Source organism: Cucurbitaria berberidis, assembly GCF_010015615.1.
Source record: "Cucurbitaria berberidis CBS 394.84 unplaced genomic scaffold K460scaffold_3, whole genome shotgun sequence".
Lineage (NCBI taxonomy): Eukaryota > Fungi > Ascomycota > Dothideomycetes > Pleosporales > Cucurbitariaceae > Cucurbitaria > Cucurbitaria berberidis.
The window spans coordinates 503,308-522,894 of record NW_024468937.1 but is presented as its reverse complement, the minus strand read 5'-3'; the positions used below and the strand labels follow the sequence as shown (position 1 = coordinate 522,894).

At 51.9% G+C, this 19,587-nt stretch overlaps 8 protein-coding genes across 8 annotated transcripts; 5 read left to right on the top strand and 3 right to left on the bottom strand.

The window, feature by feature from the left end:
• Nucleotides 1–277: 277 nt before the first annotated feature.
• On the bottom strand, nucleotides 278–1,475 carry K460DRAFT_354551 (mannose 6-phosphate receptor domain-containing protein; the record flags this gene model as incomplete). The annotated part of the gene is made up of 3 exons (XM_040931794.1): nucleotides 278–436; nucleotides 498–1,017; nucleotides 1,132–1,475. 3 exons carry the CDS (start codon nucleotides 1,473–1,475, stop codon nucleotides 278–280), a joined length of 1,023 nt encoding a protein of 340 aa, XP_040787223.1.
• Nucleotides 1,476–1,921: 446 nt separating this feature from the next.
• Nucleotides 1,922–3,523, top strand: K460DRAFT_285501 (sterol C-14 reductase-like protein; the record flags this gene model as incomplete). Its single annotated transcript, XM_040928821.1, has 3 exons — nucleotides 1,922–1,998; nucleotides 2,052–2,350; nucleotides 2,409–3,523. 3 exons carry the CDS (start codon nucleotides 1,922–1,924, stop codon nucleotides 3,521–3,523), a joined length of 1,491 nt encoding a protein of 496 aa, XP_040787222.1.
• A 676-nt stretch (nucleotides 3,524–4,199) lies between these two features.
• Nucleotides 4,200–7,020, bottom strand: K460DRAFT_284370 (root hair defective 3 GTP-binding protein; the record flags this gene model as incomplete). Its single annotated transcript, XM_040928731.1, has 4 exons — nucleotides 4,200–4,495; nucleotides 4,548–6,292; nucleotides 6,344–6,784; nucleotides 6,851–7,020. The coding sequence occupies 4 exons, from the start codon at nucleotides 7,018–7,020 to the stop codon at nucleotides 4,200–4,202; spliced, it is 2,652 nt and encodes an 883-aa protein (XP_040787221.1).
• Nucleotides 7,021–7,582: 562 nt separating this feature from the next.
• On the bottom strand, nucleotides 7,583–9,267 carry K460DRAFT_283531 (TPT-domain-containing protein; the record flags this gene model as incomplete). The annotated part of the gene is made up of 2 exons (XM_040928666.1): nucleotides 7,583–8,860; nucleotides 8,911–9,267. 2 exons carry the CDS (start codon nucleotides 9,265–9,267, stop codon nucleotides 7,583–7,585), a joined length of 1,635 nt encoding a protein of 544 aa, XP_040787220.1.
• A 550-nt stretch (nucleotides 9,268–9,817) lies between these two features.
• K460DRAFT_282820 (uncharacterized protein) lies at nucleotides 9,818–12,602 on the top strand (the record flags this gene model as incomplete). The annotated part of the gene is made up of 3 exons (XM_040928601.1): nucleotides 9,818–9,911; nucleotides 9,977–11,310; nucleotides 11,370–12,602. The coding sequence occupies 3 exons, from the start codon at nucleotides 9,818–9,820 to the stop codon at nucleotides 12,600–12,602; spliced, it is 2,661 nt and encodes an 886-aa protein (XP_040787219.1).
• Nucleotides 12,603–13,195: 593 nt separating this feature from the next.
• On the top strand, nucleotides 13,196–15,662 carry K460DRAFT_286153 (pumilio-family RNA binding repeat domain-containing protein; the record flags this gene model as incomplete). Its single annotated transcript, XM_040928863.1, has 5 exons — nucleotides 13,196–13,468; nucleotides 13,519–14,343; nucleotides 14,394–15,023; nucleotides 15,075–15,354; nucleotides 15,406–15,662. The coding sequence occupies 5 exons, from the start codon at nucleotides 13,196–13,198 to the stop codon at nucleotides 15,660–15,662; spliced, it is 2,265 nt and encodes a 754-aa protein (XP_040787218.1).
• Nucleotides 15,663–16,917: 1,255 nt separating this feature from the next.
• On the top strand, nucleotides 16,918–18,378 carry K460DRAFT_365590 (uncharacterized protein). The gene is made up of 4 exons (XM_040933210.1): nucleotides 16,918–17,162; nucleotides 17,217–17,368; nucleotides 17,431–17,877; nucleotides 17,943–18,378. The coding sequence occupies exons 1-4, from the start codon at nucleotides 17,122–17,124 to the stop codon at nucleotides 18,053–18,055; spliced, it is 753 nt and encodes a 250-aa protein (XP_040787217.1). The 5' UTR covers nucleotides 16,918–17,121; the 3' UTR covers nucleotides 18,056–18,378.
• Nucleotides 18,379–18,709: 331 nt separating this feature from the next.
• On the top strand, nucleotides 18,710–19,423 carry K460DRAFT_376305 (uncharacterized protein; the record flags this gene model as incomplete). Its single annotated transcript, XM_040934868.1, has 1 exon — nucleotides 18,710–19,423. One exon carries the CDS (start codon nucleotides 18,710–18,712, stop codon nucleotides 19,421–19,423), a length of 714 nt encoding a protein of 237 aa, XP_040787216.1.
• Between the last annotated feature and the right edge of the window lie 164 nt (nucleotides 19,424–19,587).

Below are 19,587 nucleotides of genomic sequence, written 5' to 3'. Positions count from 1 at the left end.
ATATTAGCGTCGTGTGTAGCGTATATAATCTGTGTGCATAGCATCGCGTTACCGCGTGATGAATCATCTAGCGAGGTCCAAGCAATGAAGAATTTACAAGTCAAAGAACAATGTGCATCACCATCAAGGTGCTGTGTGTGTAAGGTGTATCTATTGCTCTTTCATGTTCCTGCCTTTGATAAGAGCGTATGAAGGCGTCCGGTCGCCAGTATCCCAAAGCTTACAAACGCCAATTTATGCCATATTCAGAGAAGCCAAATCCATGTTTCGTTTGTACCTAATCGTCCCACTCCTCATCCAGATTGTCTATCAACCTGTTCTCATCTTCGTTCCTCCGTCCTCTCCGTCCGTTCTCCTGGCCCAGCGAGACACGGCTGTACCCGCGGCGCGAGGGCATGAACCGCGCGCAAGAACTCGTAAGGATGACAAACATATCCTGCCAATGTGTTAGTGACTACTCTCGCTCCCTGGTTTCAGGGGAACACAAAAAAACTTACAGAAAAGAATCGCCAGATGCCAGCCCACATGGCATAATTGGGCAATTGTCTCCACCCCCGCTGATGCATGACCGTCCTCTGATACACATAACCACCTACAAAATAGACGAGCACGGCAATCAGTGCTATGACGCCGAATACTCCACCGGGCCCCAGGGCTTGGGTTTCTTGATGTACACCTCCACACGCAAACGGGGACCGGCCTTCGAAGAAGTAGGAACAATCATCCACCGCCGCAACAAACGATATCGAAGTCTTGGCGAGAGGGTCCGAGTCGCAGAGCAAGGAGATGACGGTGGTTTTGCGGCGGCTGTTCTTGTCCTCTTTGTCTTTCGAGGGCTTCTTCGGCTTCTTCTTATCGTCATCATGGTCCTTGTCTGGATCGGTGATGATCTCGCGGACATCATGGGGCAGCGCGATCGGGGAGCGCTTCGATTTGCTGGACGAGGGGCAGAGCGAGCCGCCCGTGTAGTTTAGGATGAGCTTGCGGCCGCGGAAGATGGGCACTGAGTTCTCGAGGCTGTCGTGGGGGGATAGGTGTTAGCATTTATGACTCTGTTCGCATCTCCATGGCAGGGCTGTGCCGCACTGCTTCTTGCGCCGTCTTTTCGGGATGGGGGGGAGAGACACTCACCCAATAGCCCACTGCTTCCCGCCCTTTTCATAGAAAGCGCTCACGTTCCTCCATAAAGGCTTGTCCAGATCTTGCACCGCATCGAGTTCCTCCACCACGGGTCCACAGAAGTTGACAGTAAAGTTTGCGCCGTAGTCGTATCCTTTTGCATGCCAGCTGCCCTCGTCGCCCTCCTTTTTCTTCTTCTTGTCTCCAGGGGGCGGTAATCGCTGGAGCGGGTTCAAGTCGAAGAAACGGTCAGATGTGGGTGAGACGACAGTACACGACTTGAGCGGTTTGTCCGAGGCAGCTGTCGCATACTGTGATAGTAGCAACAGCAGCACGGAGGGGAGTAGGGAAATCATGGCGGAGATGATAAAGAGTGTATAAAAAGGAAGACAAGGAAGGGGATTCAAGACGCAGGCAGGTTCCGAGTCCTGCTGGTGATGCCTGTCCTGTCGCAGTTGCGCGTTGCCCTTCCTTCGCAACACGTTTGCCCGGAGCCGCCTTGCCGCGGCCCCCATCCATTACCTGCAGGAACCGGGGGTGGCAGTCACGTCTCCTTGTGGCTAGTCGCCGCTTGGCGCCCGCTCCATGTGCGCGTCATGTCGGATCACGAGAATCCGCATCTCTTGTATATCGTCTGATTTTGTTCACCCCCAGCAAACTAGTATAAGACAGCAACAGCGTCCACATCTGCTTCGTCACTTGGCGCGTCCATCACTCTGAAAAAGAGCTGTTGAATTGGTGCAGGACAAGTCACGCCAGAGCCCCTTTTCGAACGTAATAGAGAAGATTGATATCGAGCAACATGGCGCCGAAACCCAAGGTCGAACAGACGGTGAAGATCACGTCGGAGGAGCCTCATGGCTATGAGTTTCTGGGGCCGTAAGTTCTATCTTTAAATCCTTCTGGAGATTGTTGCGCTAACCTGACTTCAGTCCCGGGGCCTTTGTCATCTCATTCGGTCTTCCACTTCTGGTCTACCTGTTCACCTTCCTTTGCAATGATATCTCAGGATGCCCTGCACCCTCACTACTTAGCCCTTCAACCGTCACCCTCGAACAGCTGAAGAAAGAGGTGGGATGGACCGGCTTCTCAGGCCTGCTTAATGTCCAGGCTTTCCTGGGTACGCTGAGCTACTACTTCCTCAGTCTGGCTTTGTATTCGTTCCTCCCGGGTGACGAGCACCATGGTACTGAGCTCAGGTCTGGTGGACGGCTCAAGTATAGTTTCAATTGTACGTCCTCTGCCTCACGTGTCTACCAGACCAGGCCCTTCATACTAACATATGACAGCCTGGAACTCCGCGCTCTTTATCGTGGCTATCCTGGGCGCCGGTACCCTTTCTCACGGTGCTGAATTCCCTGTCTGGACCTTCATCACCGACAACTACATCGGCATCTTGACTAGCAACATGCTCATATCTTACTTCCTCGCTACATACTGTTACGTCCGCTCCTTCAGCGTCACCCACCCTAAGGATCCTAGCAAGCGTGAACTAGCCGCCGGTGGCCGCACTGGCAACATGTTGTACGACTGGTTCATCGGTCGGGAGCTAAACCCGCGCGTCGTCTTTCCTATTTTCGGCGAAGTCGACATCAAAGCGTGGTGTGAGCTGCGCCCAGGCATGCTGGGGTGGATTATTTTGGATCTCGCCTTCATCATGAAACAGTACCGCAACTTCGGACGGGTCACGGACTCGATTATCCTGATAACGATTGCGCAGACGGTGTATACCTTTGATGCCCTCTTCATGGAGCCCGCCATTCTCACCACCATCGACATCATTGCTGACGGCTTCGGCATGATGCTTTCCTTTGGCGACCTGGTCTGGGTGCCATTCACATACAGCATTCAAGCTCGGTATCTGTCCGTCTACCCCGTTGATCTCGGTCTCAAAGGCGTAGCAGCAGTCCTCGCGGTTCAGAGTATAGGCTATTACATCTTCCGCTCTGTGAACAACGAGAAGAATCGCTTCCGCACAAACCCCGAAGACCCGCGTGTCAAGCATCTCAAGTACATCGAGACAGCTTCTGGATCTAAGCTCCTCGTTTCTGGATGGTGGGGAACGGCGAGGCATATCAATTACCTGGGTGACTGGTTCATGAGCTGGTCCTACGTCCTGCCCACGGCATTATCCGGTTATGTCATCCGCAATGTTGCCCAGCACCCCATCACTGCTACCCAGGCCGATGCGTACCACTTCCGAAACAGCTATGGCAAATACGTTGTCCCGGATGCCGCCAAGGGCTGGGGCATGATCTTCACCTACTTCTTCATGGTGTACTTTGCGGTCCTGCTCGTCCATCGCGAGCGCCGTGACGAAGAAAAATGCAGGAGAAAATACGGCAAGGACTGGGATCGATACGTCGAGTTGGTACCCTGGAGGATCATCCCAGGTGTTTACTAGACAGATTGTCTCCATGGACTAGAGGCGAGTAAGAGGGAAACCAGGATGCCACGCTACGAGATTCGGTCAAAATCGGATCTAGTCGAAGACGTGCATCATAATCAGCAAGAGGGAAGAAAAGTCGCTAGATGCCATGCTACTGCAAGCCGGTCAAAGACATGCATCTTTTTGCATTTTTGTTTGTATTTATACTCGAGCGTTCTATGGATGGCATGCTACCGCACGGTCGAAGACATACATCTAGGAAAGAAAAAAGGTGGAGGCAACATGCAACGCTATCGCCATGGCGATCAAAGACGTGCATGAAAATGATTGGACTGGGTCCACTGACTTGAAGTGGACGTAGCGATAGAGGATTAATATAATACTTAATTTAGTTGATTTTGGAACTGCGTCATTGTTGAAGTGCGATGTAGCTTGGGAAAATTTTGTTACCCTTGACCGCTGCTTAGTCGTCGTTCACTCTGGGTAGGATATGTCAACCCGTACTTGAGTGAAGACAACATGTCGTGACAATAGGGTACGATTAATTCCTAGCCGAAGTCCAACCAACCTCTAGGGATTTACAGACCATCCATCATTCCCATCCATGATAATATACAGTCCAGCCCAAGCTACCCAAAAGCCAGTTATGCCCCCCCTTTTTCCCATCCTATACCTCCTTGCGAACCGATACTCAGATATCATCCAAGTCCTCTTCCTCCTCTCTCTTCTTTCCGTCTCCATTTAGCCTATCCATCCTAACCTCTTCCACCATCCTTCGCCCATCCGGCCCACTCATGGCTACCGCCTGCCTCCCCGCCTCGGAATTCTCCAAGAAAGCGCGAAGTCGCTCTTTGCCAACTTCGAGACCCTGGTGAGACGCAGCATTGGCCATACGCGCCATGGGACCCCATAAGTTGAGAGTGTACGTGACGTAGGCGCCGACACCGAGGAGGATGAGGAAGATGAAGTATACTGGGTTTCGTAGAACTAAATCGCCGTTAGCAGATGCATTTTAATGATCGAGGAACGTGGCACTTACCAGCTACTATTTCGTTCCATCCCAATGCAAGCAACAATCCATAGAAGTACAGTGGAACTTGTGTTATACCACCAATAGCGCTACGCTTGGCTTCCACGTAGACACCATCTGCAGTCTTCTTGAAGCGCACAAGGAGGTCAGCTTGCTTTGCATCGGACAGAATGGTCATTTCCTCTTCTAGGCTCTTGCCCTCGTCGTCGTCTACGCCGCCAATCGGGGTTAGGTCGTCTTCATCGGCTGGCGATACAGATGCAGGTGCGTCACCAATCCAGGCATCGAGTGGCGGAGGCGCTGATGTTTTGGAGAGCTTGAAGCGCGCAAGAAGTGGGATGACGGTGATTGTTGACTCGCGAGCCTTCGTGTAGACTCCCTCAATATCGTCGGTGGGTCGCCAGATGCGCGGTACACCGTGTTCATCATACCGAAACTTGTCTTCAAAGTTTTCTCTCAGTTTGAGGAGGATGTTGCCTTCCATGACCTCCTCGTCAATCTTCGCACGAAGTACAGCCCAGGACTTGCGGCGTAACCTCCACAGACCGACATCTACTTCCTCGGGACTAGCGTCGAAGCTTTGCGCACGGTCAGTGAAGCGCTTCTCTGCACTCGAGACAGTCTCTGTAAAGATGGTCCACACCCGGTCCCAGAGATCCTTCTCTGCGGGCGGTCGCTCTCCATGCTCGGGTGCGCCTGAGCCGCCTCGACCAGATCCGAGCTTGTTGAACTCGAGACCAACAGACTCGTCTAATCGTGACCGTACCCATCGCTCTATTCTCGTGGCTAAACGCCTCATTTCGTCTTTGCGGAGACGGCCTGATACATCGTCTAGCTCTTTTTTGTAGATCTTCAGCTCGTGAATGTGGCTGCTCCAGTCGGCGCCCTCGATCGCAATAGATGCAGCGTCCTGTTCAAACTTTGAAAGAGCCTTCTTCTTCTCCGAATCTACGATCTGGGCAAAGTCGTAAGAAGCGCCCTTTTTCTGACCGCTCTTTACCGCTGCACTGACAGCATTGCTAAAGTTCTCAACACCAGATTTGTGGGCGGCAGTGAGCTGCTTCTGGTACAGTGCCTTGAGCCGTGTGTCCACCTTTGCCTCGAGCTCTGCCTGTTTCCGCTTGTAGACGCCCTTGTGGTATCGGCTCGCGTTGGTCTCGAACTCCTTGAAGACCTTTGATCGTGCAGCGTTCATCGCGATACCTAGATCTGCAATGACCGAAACTTGACCTATCCTAGCGTCTTCTGCTTGCTTGTCTTCCAGTGGTGTAATCTTCTCGTCAAACGCGACCAAAACCTCTCTTGAGATCTCGTCACATCTGAACTGCGCTAATAGCTCCTGTTGCGTTGGCAGATCCAAGTCCTTGTTATTCACAATCTGATCCCAGATGCCCTCGGCGTAAACCGGGAAGCCATCTGCAGGTATCCGTCGGTGGTATTGTGGAAGGAAGATGGGTGAATTTGACTCGTCGAGGAGACCGCTCTTTCTGGGATCGTTGTATCCTTCCCTGAACCGCAGGCTCAACTTCGTGACAGCCTCTTCGAATTTCTCCGGCTGTAGAATCTTGTGCGGTAATGCAACGAACGCAAAGTCGAAGTAGTCCTCTATCCGCGAGTTGTCGAGTCCGTTAGGTTTCGAGATTGTTGACCACAGCTTCGATAGGTCTTGTAGTAGGGTGTTTTGTAGGTTCTTGAGGGGCGTAGTTCCGAGGTGGTCGCGAATGACAAAAAATAGGAGAGATTTAGGGATGGTCCTGTGCAGCCGTCAGCAGAGACTCGAGCCTCGAGATCGCAAATGTACTTACTGGTTGTCTTTGACGAACAACTGCAAGTTGACCTCGAAGACCGTCTTGAGCAGCCCCATATTTGCACCCTGGTACAACCCAACCTGATGTTCCCAGATATTGACAATGAGGACCTCGCTGGTCGCAAGCGCAAACAGCGCGCTCTTTCGCTCAAAATCCTGGTCCTCTCCTCGTTCTCTTCCGTCCGTGCCCTCCACATCCATTACTAGTATATTCTCTGCCATGCCCGAGCCTCCTGCCTCGCGCTTGTTCTTGCTCATCCAAATACCCTTTGTTGTTTGGCGGCGCTCCTGCTCTGACATGACGCCGAATTGGGTGCCAAAGAGGAAGTTGAGAAGTGTAGACTTGCCCGTGGACTGCGAACCAAAGACAGATATGAGGTGGTAGTTGAAGCCGGCCGGGATAACTTTCTCGATGTTGAGATAGGTAGATAGGTTGTGGCTGCAATGCGGGTACACATTAGCCTACACACCTCCAAGCGGCTGCCTACAACGAGTAAATACATACTTGAACACCTTGTCCTCGTCAATGACCTGAATGCCATGCTCGTAGGCTTCTCTGGGGGCATTCTCGCCCACCCCGGCGAAGTGCGCATTCATCATGAGGGAGGGCGCGGTAGGATGTCTAACATTGCCAGGACGGTTTTGCCCGTTGACTTTCAAAAGCTCTTCGTCCATGATAGCGTAGAACAGCCTGGGCGGGACTGCACGTGGTGCGGGAAGAATATGGCGTATTAGGGGTTGTGAGAAAGGTGTCGTCACAGGGCGACTGACGTTGGGAGCGCGCCTCGACTTCATTCGCTGCTGCAGCCTCGCTTACCAGAGCAGGGGTTGCTGCCGTCCAGATGACGGCCTCACGCATCATTCACTCTGCTGGTTGCAGCTCTGAAATGGGAGAAGAACCAGGGAACAGCTGCCCCATGGCTATGTCCCGTGCGAAGCTATCCTACGACTGTGTGAATCGAGGATATGCACGTTGGCAGATCGATCGATGGGAATATCTTGGCAACAACGCATGCATCACCGTTGGCTAGGGCCGCATTTGCATCGTCCAACAGAGTATACGCTTTTCCAACTCCTGCACACCATTTGGTTTGTAAAGCTTACGCCATATGTCCTTGTCTCTATCATCTATGCATCTATCATATCAACAACATTCAGTATATGTACTCAAAAAACCAAGTTACAGCAAAAAGACATCGTAAGCCTGGCGAAAGGAGAAACAAGATCCATTCAAGCATCAAGAAACGCCAATACCTCTTCTACCGTTGACATCGTTGGTTCGCCAAGTCTCTTCCTGCTTCGTACCAGGCGGCAGGTAGCTTGGGCCGTGTTCAGGCGTCCTTCTATACCCTGCATCATCGTCTCTCTTCTCATCTCTAGACTCCGCGATGCCTGCCAAGGGGTACGCTCCAGTGCCACTGGACATGGTAGCCGGGCTGTTTGTGAAAATGGGCCGCGATTTGATGTCTGTCGCGAGAGGCAGCAACGAGCCATGAGACTTCGATTGGAGTGCCTTCGCGCGCTTGTCTGCCTTTGATGCATCCGAATTTCGATCGTACAAATACAAACCCAAGAACGTAAGACCTAGACCGAACGCTTGGATTTTGGTTATTGCCTTCCCAAACCAAACAACCGCAAAAACAATAACGAAGACGCGCTTGATTAGACTTGCAACCGAATAGGTAACCGGGGAGACCATTGACAACAAGACGAAAGCCACGATGTTCTGGCCGAAGTGAAAAGTGCCGTTGAAGATGAATTCGAGAAACAAGCGCCCGTGATCGTACCGCCCGGGTCGATCGGACAGCTCAATAGAGGCATCGTGCAAAAAGTCAAATATCAGAGTGAAACCTTCCGACCAGAGCCAAAGCGGGATCGTAAAGAGGAAGGCCAGGCCAGAAGAGTAGCAGAGCAGGTTGAGCTTGTCCGGCTTAGTGAAGCGAGTCGGCGCTATACCGTCCTTCTCAGCGGCTGCTGCATCGTTAAAGAGCTGCTTGGAGACAATGTTCTGCACTACAAACAGGATTGCGCTGGCGAATGCAGATATGAGGCCTATGAAGTTTGCGTTGAAGTCCGCAGAGCAAGCCAGAATTACGCCCAATGTCAAAGGTATGAGTGAGAGGTATGTCGGGAGTGAATATTGGATCTTGAAGAAGACACTATACGCCGTGACGGTTAGCAGCGGTGATAGGCCCTTGATGGTATGAACCAATGACACTGGTATCCTCGATGTGGCATCCGCACTCAGGATATGTCCTCCAATCTGGAAGCAGGTGAGGGGTAGCGTAGTCATGATCAGCTCCTTCGATGGTGATCGGATTCCGTACTTCAAAAACGGCATGGTCTGCTTCAAACGAGGGTATTTCCTGGCCAATGCCGCAAGCAGCAGACACCAGCCTGAGACGAAGGCGAACTGTACGGTCGTGAGGGTAATCGGTCTCGGTAATGCGGTGAGGATGGCTTTCGAGGACATGTTGGTGAAGATGGAGGTCATGTACCAAACGCCGCAGAGCATCTGCGCGTGTCAGCTCTCAAGCATCGTTTCCTGTGTTTATTGTGACATACAACGAGCTTCGGAGAGAGCGGCGCCTTCAGCGCGTCCGCAATCTCGTGCGCATTCTGGCTGACACTGCCCTTCCGTGTCCGTATCGTCCTTATAGCCTCAGATAAGCTCTTCTGCCTCCCGTGCCTAGTTGCCGGAACCTGCGCTGAGCCATTCGCGAATCTCGCCTCTTTTCGCGGTTGCCACCTATCTGCGGGTATTGCGCTGCCGTTTCCTTGGGCTGCGTGATTGGGGCTGCCAGCTCGCGACGAACTGAGTCCGTAATCATCTTCCTCGGGCATAGGTAGGAGATCAGGCTCAAAGGCGGGGAACTTGAACGTCGCATGCGGACTCGAGTCCCGCGCCGTTAGGGACGACATTGCGACTGCCGTGAAAGGGTTGCAGGGACTTCGTCGAGGGTTTCGTTACGCCATTTGGGAAAGGGAGTAATGAGGTATTCGATTGAGCTGTCTCGCCGGATCGTGGCGCACTCCTGGTGGGATCAAGGCCTCAGAGTCGTACAGGAACAGGTATCTGAGCTACTGAACAGTGGATGAACGTCGCGCAGGATTAGACCGAAACGTGAAGTTGACTGTGAAGCTTAGCAACAGGCCCGAAATTAGTGGAGCAATTGGCGATATCGAACACGCGTCCGGATGCGGTTCGGGCTGACTGGGGGTCGTTCACCACCCATGGACCATGCATCGGCCAAGGCGCGCTGATCATCTCGATACATAGTACCTGCTCGAATCAGCAATGCCTGCATGAACAGGTACCTATTACATTCAAATAGCACGCATCTGCTCTTGTTGCAATGCATCGAGGTATTGCCGTGGCCACACGATGCTCGCTTCTTGGAGTCTCTCACCACCGCTCCTCCTCGGTTTTCTGTTCCTGCAGCTGTGTCAGGCCTCCGAGTATGGGCCCCTCATGGCCCCACTAGTTAGTCGGAAGGACAACTCCTCTTTATTCTCCTTCAATAGCACATGGCAAGTCCTCGGGCCGTTTCAGATTGGAACAAGAGGTATGTTACGTCGAAGTTGCACCCGATGGCACACCGCTCCTAGATAAATACTTACTTGATTGTAGAAGCTACTTGGGGTGCAGATCCACTCGAGTATGTCGGCGGCTTCAGGAATCTCTCCTATGATCCAAAGGCTACATTCCGGAGCTCATTACCAGCCAATGGAACGGCCACGTGGAATATCACAAACGCTGTACAGACGTCGAGCAGCCCCGGTGCTGCCAATGCTTCCTTGAGCGTCAGCTACTCCAACGTTGATTGGGACTTCTTGAAGGTCGTGTATGGTTGGGCTGCTGTCCAGTACCAGGCCTGGGCTCGTGGAGAGATCATTGTGGGTGGTAACGCAACACAGCATGTCATCCTCCACACGGATGCTATACTAGAGTATTGGATTGATGATACGCACTACTTCGGAGGGGATTTCTATAGCTTCCGAAAGGCACCATCTGTTCTGCATCTCAAACCCGGTGCCCACAAGATTGATCTCCGTCTAGTGCGAGATGTTCGAGCATTCGGAGGCATCCTAGAGCCTACCATCGATGTTATCGTTGATCTACAGCGAGCATCTGGCACACTCGAACTCGCAAAGCCTGGCATTCTCATGTCAGACGTCGTCGATGGCACGCTTGCAACACCAGTCGGGTCGGTGTATCTGAGGAATAGCGGTGAAGAAACTATCGAGATTGTTGGTATTCAACCTTCAAATGTGGGCGCTTCCTTCTCTTTTGTGGGGTCGGACCTCAGTTCTCAATCACTTATCACAAGCGACACTGATCAATTGACTTTGGAGCAGACAAGTGATCATGGTGGCCACAACAGTACCAGTACCGTAATCGCTGCGGGTCAAACGAGACCGCTAACGTTCAACGTTTCCTTGCCTACTCACAACGCTTCATCAGTAGCATATAACATCACATACAGGATCGTCAACAGCACACAGCACTTCACGCTGCCAGTCTCTCAGATGTTGAACCACATTTCCGTTTACCGACCCCACAAAATTACCTACTTCCATCCAGGCGGCATAGTTTCTTATGCTATGCTTCGACCTCCGGCCAAGAATGCGACATGCCACTCAGGCCAGACGAAGTTACCTGTACTACTAGCCCTCCATGGTGCTGGCCTCGAGGCGGACAGCCCCATGGTTACTGGCGCCTTGGACCCAGTCTCGGACCTTTGTGCGTGGGTTCTGTTTCCCACGGGCGTCACGCCATGGTCGGGGGATGATTGGCACAACTGGGGCTTTGCTGATGTCGAGACTGCAATCGATGCGATACCTACCTGGATCCAGAATGTCGGTTGGAAGGGTCACAGTGTTGATACCAACCGATGGATCGTATCAGGGCACTCAAACGGCGGACAGGGGACGTGGCATGCCTTAACCCAAAGGCCCGAGTACGTAAACTCCACGTACGAACTTGATGAGACATACATTGACTTCGTACACCAACTAGTAAGGTACTCGCTGCAGCTCCAGTGTCAGGTTACGCCAGCATTCAAAATTATGTGCCGTATGTGCTTTGGCAACCTGCAGACCCGAGACGAACAGCCATCATCAGCGCATCACTCAATAGCTACCGTCATGAAATGTTGATGGCAAATGCTCGCGGTATTCCAATTCAGCAACAGCATGGTGAGATCGATGACAATGTTCCAGCGTACAACTCTCGCCTCCTTTCACAGCAGCTATACCTGGCGGGAACCAATTCGAGTTACAATGAGGTCAAGTCTAAGAATCATTGGTGGGACACTGTCATGACCACGCCAGAGCTAGTTGACTTCTACTACACAGCAACGAGAAACCAAGATGTGCTGCCGAGATCCCTTGAAGACTTCAGCATTTTGGTTGGCGATCCAGGCGACATGGGTAGCAAGGGCGGGATTAAAGTCACGTATCTGAAAGACCCGGGACAGTATGGAAGGGCTGATGCCAAAGGGCGTACAATTAAGACATCGAATGTCCTGAGTCTTGAGTTTGATCCTGTACTATGGAATGAGGCGGTAACGGTAAATGGGCACCTGTTGAAGCTTACAGAAGCAGCAACTAGCTCTGGCTCTCCGATTAGTGTATATGCATCTGGCAACACGTGGTCGATTGGAACACCGCAAGTTGAGACCACCAGCCCTCAGAGGCATCAGCGACAGTTGGGTTCCATGACCGCAATCCTTCGCTCCCAAGGGCCGTTCGTCATCCGACAACCTCTAGGTTCCGCCAATACCTCTCATCTTGCCCTGCAAATCTCCCGGAACCTGCACCAGTATTTCCAAGCCGACGCTGTCATTATCTCAGCGTATACAATCCCGACCAACGTCACCGGCAATGTCATTACGCTCGCGATCGGATCCAGCCTCGAACCTCTTCAGTCCGACTTTTCCATACGTGTATCCGAGTCCGGCGTCTCCATCCGAGACCATCAGGGCCAGCACCAAGAGTATGAGGAAGAAGCCCGAGGGGCGGCCTTCTTGCGCCCACTTGATGGCGGGCGGCTTGATTTAGTCTTATGGGGTGCTGATGAGGAGGGCTTGCGACAGGCTACGAGAGTTGTGCCCATGCTGACAGGTGTCGGCCAACCGGATTTTGTGGTACTTGGGGAGAGCGCAAAATGGAGAGGAATCGAAGGTGCTTTGGCGATGGGCTTCTTTGATTCGAGGTGGGAGGTCACTGCATCGAGTGTGGTTGAGACAGGATAATTGCCTCTGGACTGCTTCGTTCGGTGAAGTGAAGGTCGGCAAGAGCATAACGCCCAGTCTTCTTCTTGACTTCAATGGACTACTGCCCCGATTGACAGCCTCCATGACGGCGATTACAGTCAAATTCACTCTTGTGTTGATCTCTGTCTTATTGCTTGGCTGTCTAAAATTGCAGCGTATCCTTGGTTCCCAGGTGAAGACGAGTTGTCAGGTACGCGTCTCAGCGCGACTTCCCCTCCCGGTCGCGCCTGCTCTTATTGTTTCGGCAGCTTCAATTACTTTGTCACCCCGCTTCTTCTACTTCTTTCTACCCGCCTCCATTTCTTCTTTCCACCACCACAACCAACGCCGTTACTGCAACTTGGTAGTCGTAGTCCTTCGCACCTTCATAATGCTCATGGGGAGCTGCTGATTTAATTCGATCTGAGCTAGTTCCTCTTCGTTCCTCCATCTACTTTGGCCATATACGTCGCCAAACAAACATCATCGAGCCACTGTGTCTTGCATATTATCTACGCATTTGCCCAGTCACGTCAGACTACGCGCATCTCTCGGATCTTTTCCATCTACGCACGCGTCCGAAGTCAGCAACAATGAGCTTCAATATAACATCCGACGGTTCTCCTACGCCCCGAAAGGGTCCCACTCGGTTCTCCATGGCAGCAGACTTGAAAATTGACACTTCTCCAGAGGTATTGGGTCAGGCGGTAGGCGGCATGAGCCAGAACCACTACCCATATACGCTCCATCGCTCGTTCGGCCCATCATTGACCTCTAACTCGCAGGGTATGAAGCGGCCTCTAGGTTCATCAACTCTGGGCAACCAGCCTATGCTGCCCCAGCAGAACTCATTCGACGGCTATAAGGTCAGTCAGCTATCCAGTCATCATCCGTTATAGTATGCTGACGGGTGCAGAAGTCCAAGATGGAGGCCCATGAGGAATCAGCCGTCATGGACTCGCTACTGCAACGCCTCAACGGCCGTTCGTCACCGCAAGATCACTTTACCTCCTCGAGCGGCTCCATTCCGATCACGCCGGCCACGGACGAATTCGCGTCTACGCCCTCGACCGAGATGACTGACTCTGTCCTGCTTGTCGACGCTTGCGAGCTACAAAAGCTAAAGCTTGAGCTACAACAAGCTCGTAACGAGGTCGATCGTATGAATCAAGAGATGCATAGCCAGCATGTGGCCAGATCAACGATGGAGCATCTCAGCCAGTCGTCTGAGGCCGATTACAGCTACACGGGCGACGTTACTGAGCAGACGCTCACCCAGCTGCAGAACAAATTCAACGCCTCGACCCGGGCCAACTACGGCTGGGGCAATGAGCCTGTTCGACCAGCATACGGTGGCAGCAACAGCTTTGGCTCCTCGTATCAGGCTCAACCTCGTCCACCACCCACACAGTTGGGCTATCGCCGCAACGGCTTCCTCAACGAGCCCACACACTTCCCTCTCGACCAGAGTTTCCGCAGTAGTGCTCTGAGCAGTGGCTTGACGAATGGTATGAGCAACAGCTTCACCAGCGGTATGAGCAGCGGCTTGGGCAACGGTATGAACAATCCACCTAGCCGTCCAGGCTCCGCCTTCGATCCCCTCTACAGCCAGTATGTTGTTCCGCCAATGTATACTACCGGCCAAATGGCGCCAATCGGTACAATGGGTAGCAGACTATCACCTGATGCAACCGAGTTCAATGTTGCCAACGGCATGGGTCCATCGCCATGGAACTCTCAGGTAGGTGGCTCTATCCCCAAGTTTAAAACTTTGACTAATGCGACCAACAGACTCCCAGCGAGGCTGGCATCTCCCAGTACGTTCCTCCTGCCGAGCCTATGAACTACCGTCGCCTCTTAGACCGCAACATGAGCTGCAACTGGAAGTACATCGTCGATAAGATCATCTGCAACAATGATCAACAAGCGTCCATATTCCTTCAGCAGAAACTGAAAGTCGGCACACCTGAACAGAAGTATGAGATTGTCGAAGCGATCATTTCACAAGCTTATGCTCTGATGGTCAACCGCTTCGGCAACTTCCTCGTCCAGCGCTGCTTCGAGCATGGCACCAATGAGCAGATCGTTGCTATTGCTCAGGCAATTCGTGGCAACACGCTTGCTCTCAGCATGGACGCCTTTGGCTGCCACGTTATTCAGAAGGCTTTTGATTGTGTACCTGAAGAGTACAAGGCGACCATGGTACACGAGCTGCTGCGACGTATCCCCGAGACTGTCATCCATCGATATGCTTGCCATGTGTGGCAGAAGCTGTTTGAGCTTCGCTGGAGCGACTCTCCACCTCAAATTATGCGCTACGTCAACGAAGCTCTCCGCGGCATGTGGCACGAGGTCGCTTTGGGTGAAACTGGCAGTCTGGTAGTGCAGAACATCTTCGAGAACTGCCTTGAAGAAGACAAGGTATGTTGCTTCCATGGCTCAAGTAGGTTATCGTGTGCTGACTGTTGATAGCGTCCCTGCATCAACGAGGTCCTTGCCAGCATCGATGTTATCGCCCACGGTCAATTCGGTAACTGGTGCATTCAGCACATCTGCGAACACGGCGCTCCCGCTGATCGTAGCCGTGCAATTGACCATATCCTCCGCTTCGCTACGGAGTATAGCACGGACCAATATGCTTCCAAGGTCATCGAGAAGTGCCTCAAGATTGGAAACGGCGATTTTCTGGACCATTACTTGGAGCGTGTCTGCGAGGGTCGCCCGGACCGTCCGCGTATGCCTCTCATTGACAGTAAGTGCTTACCTCCAAGTTGTTGTGCGGGCGCCACTAACATGCACTCAGTTGCTGGGGATCAATTTGGAAACTATCTCATCCAGCATATCTTGACTCACAGCAGTGCGCATCACCGTGAGCTAGTTGGCAGCCACATCCGCAAGCACATGGTCTCTCTCCGCGGTTCAAAGTATGGCTCCCGCGTTGCGATGCTGTGCTGCAACCCCGCTCTTGCTACGCGCCCAGGACCTCCCGCCGGCATGGTTCCTCGCTACAACAACAACAATAACCCCGTTCCGCGCACCAGTTTTGGCGCCTTCCGTTGAATGCCATATTTGCGGTTCTACATGTCGTCCACATACACGGTTGGTTATCAACAGCCAGTGAACCGCTCGCTTTCAATCTCGAAGAAGGTACCGTGGATATGCCCCAAAATAAGATTCATGTCGAAAAGATTGAACCCCTTGGCTTAAGACAGAAAATGATACATCTCCTACTTTCGATTGGGACAACATCATTTCCTGGACACAGTTACGTCTAGTATGTCCTCTTTTGTTTATGGCGACATTTCCGTGGGTCCCTAACCGCTTGGATGGCAACCAGGTGGAGATGATATGGTGATGATGGAACTGGGCTGGAACTACATAGTTATCCTTCTTACCAAACACGCTGTTCAAAAGGGAAATATGGCTACGATGAGATGCATCGTTATGATGTAAATAGTTTTCGATGAAATCCATCCCATGCTGGATTACCCTACTTACTCTCTGGCGGCCGTGAACAGTCTCTCAGACATTCTCCTCGTACGTGATAGAATGTATGACAAGTGCAGCATCAGTATACTATGTGAAGTTATAGAGAGTAAAGCCGAACATGGACGTCGCAACCAGTCGTCATGTTGGAGAACAGTCTCGCGGCAAGGTCGGAGTAGCTTGGAGATGATGCGGCGTTCGGTGGCAACTCGGAAACGTTCGGGACCAGCTTCAACAACAAAGTTGTACGGACTTTGCAACGAGAGGGATAACTAGGGAATAACAGAAATACTATTTTTCAACCCGCTAGGCCTCCAGAACACCATCCATAACTTTCATAGAGACTTTGGCCCACAATGGGGTTTCCATCGGCAAGCGGCAAACGTTCGATGCCGCTTCGGCTTCCCAGTTGGATTCCGAGCAACATGCGATGCACAGCCGAGTAAGGAAGAAACCGGGGGCGTTGCTTACAATTCGGCTGACCTAGCGGCGTCTCTCGCTGAATCTGGGGATGAGGAATCATCCTTGCAGTTGAGCATTTCCTAGGAGATGCCACAGGGTCGTACATCACTTCTTGGACTTTTGTATTTGTGTCTGTTGGTGCTGGCGAGAGTTGAGACTCACGTGGTGAAGAGAACCGCAATCTACAACGATATGAAAATCAACCCCTAGAGGTGTCGAAATGTCAATAACACGCTTGCTCGCATGATCATGCCTTGGTGGACTGATATCTCAGGCGTGTGTAAATCTTGGGCTGAGATTGAGATTCGTCTAGGCAGCGTCTGCCGAAACCCTTACCTCATCACCCGCAGATGCTTCTTAGCGGTGCCGGGATTTCGGCGACGTCACCATGGTGTCGCATGCAACGCCGCGTTATCTTTTATTAAGAGTCGAGCTACCTCCGAGGACCCTCAGTAAATCCACACCGGCCCATACCCACACGTTATACTCGCACTCTCGTCCTCATTCTCGAGTTTTACTTCACGCTGCGATCCAGGACTTGACTTCCGCATAGTTTTTAACACAGACCAAGATGAAGGTCCTCACAAAGGAAGAAGAACAGGCGCATTACAAGTAAGTTATGCTTCCAATCGCAGGCGTTAGCAAAATCGGCTTACACTATGATAGTGCTACCATCAAGGGCGGAACAATAGGAGGTGTTATTGGCCTCACGATTGGTGCCGCAGGTGTCGTGGGTGCGAGCAGACGATATGCGAGTTTTAGAGCTCTTACCGTCCCGTTCCGAGCTTTCCTCGTCGCCTCAACAGGAACATTTATCTGTACGTTCAAATAGTACAGACCTTTCGAGAGACCACTAGAGGCTAACATCTTTATCCTACAGCCGTTATTGCCGCCGACCGCGCTTCCGCTGCCTACGACATTGAGCACACCCCCGAAAAGAAGCGCCAAGTCGAGCGCGAACGCGAACGCGAAGCCCTCCTCGAAGCCAACAAATCCGTCTATGAACGCGCGAAAGAATGGACAACCGACAACCGATACCCGCTCCTCTTCGGCTTCTGGGTCGCCTCCATGGCCGGCTCCTGGGCATTGGTCAACCGCAATCCTTATTTGAGCGGAAGTCAGAAGTTGGTGCAGGCTAGGATGTACGCGCAGGGCGGCACACTGGCAGCGCTGTTAACTAGCTTTGCGCTTGAGGGGAATGACGCGGCCAAGGGCAAGGGTCGGTGGGAGACGATCAAGGTGTTGGATCCTAATGATCCCGAGCACAAGCATATTATTGAAAAGAGGATTCATCATGAGAGGTATTCTGGGGAGGACCAATGGAGAGGTATGTGCCCATTTCTCTCTCACGACTTTCTAGTGGAGAAAAAAACGCTGACTTGCTCTTTGTAGAAATGATTGAGGCTGAAGAAGAGCGCATAAACGAGCGCAAGGCTGCCGCTGCAAAGGCCAAAGACCAGGAACAGCAGGCGACGAAGAAGGAGACAAAGTCTGAAAAGTCATGAACATCTACAACCCTATTCCCCGACCCCCACAGAGTTTCAACCCGAGAGCATCCCATAGCCTGCTTTTGTTGAAAAGTATTGTCGTTTCCCGGCGTTTGGTGGTATCTTGCGATACAATTCTTTTAAAGTACCTCCGAAATTTGTATCATTACTCTCGGATTTCCAATGGACATAAATGTAGCGCCAGCATGGTAGACATGACCGCGCTGGAAAAGAGCGTTTCAATTCATAGTTCGATCAAGATTGCACATTTTTGCAATACTCACCAACGGTTGAATAACTTCTCATTCTTCCAGTATCGATTGCTTTGAACAGTTCTTCAGGGTCCATTATGACATGACGTATGCACTCGTAGACGATTAATGTTACGCTACGAGTAGTTTCTAATCTGCCGCAACAACATTCCAATAAATGTACCTGTTTTTCTGTCTAACGTTCCTAGGGTAAATCCCTCTTTGTACATTGAGTTTATTCGAACGTTTCGACCGCTCCCGATCACAACAGTTTCAGATATATATTCCCTTCGTTTCAAAACGCGCGGTACCTAAACGCCAGTCACACAGTAGCACACCAAATCAACATACTATATCCCAAGCCGCAAGAGCAAGAGCAAGAGCAAGAACCCAACACCTCCCTTCCTCCGCAACCAGCAACATGCCAGAATCCTCCTCATTAGCAACAAGCCCGCAAAACCTACACGCAATATCCCAAACGCTCCTCTCCAAAACAAAATTAGTCCATCCCCCCCAAAAAGCACAAATCAACCCAGTCACCACCGCGGTAATCGCAGACCTACATCTCCACCCCACACTCGAAGCAACACTCCACATCCTCAACCACGACCTACCCTCCGCGCACTTCTTGGTCCGCCACATGCAAGCCCCTCCTGCAGTCGAAGGCATGCTTCTACACGGTATACTGCACCGTGCTGAGGGCGACTTTGATAACGCACGGGCGTGGATCGGCGATGTGGGGGATGCGTGTGCGGGGTTTGTGCCGAAGAGAAGGGGTCAGAGCGAGAGATTGGAGAGTGAGGTTTATGAGAGGATAGGTAGTGGGGAAGGTGCAAATGCACAAACATCGCTCATTTCTTTCGTGTATAGCGACGAGGAGGAGGAAGGTATGAAGCTTATTCGTGATGTTGAAGTTTTTCGAGGGAAGAAAGGGAGGGAGAGACTGCATGGCGAGGAGGAGCAGATTGAAGAGAGGATTCGGATGGAGTTGAGCCGCGTGATGGAGTGGTCTGGGAGTAAATTTGGAGATGGAGAGGTGCTTGATGCGAGGTCTGCGTGGGTCAAGAATAGTGACGACATAACTAGTATGTCGAATGCTATGGTCAGTGGGGATATGGGATGGAGGAAATTCTGAAGGGGTTGCAAGGGGCGATAATAAGGCCATGTAGAATGGCAGGGTAGGAGGTGGAGATGATAGTGTAATAATTGTACGGATTTTGGACAATACTATGAGGCTTCGAGAACATGTGAAAAAAGAATGTCCGCGAGGAATCCTCCTTGGGATATGCGCCGGGTGTC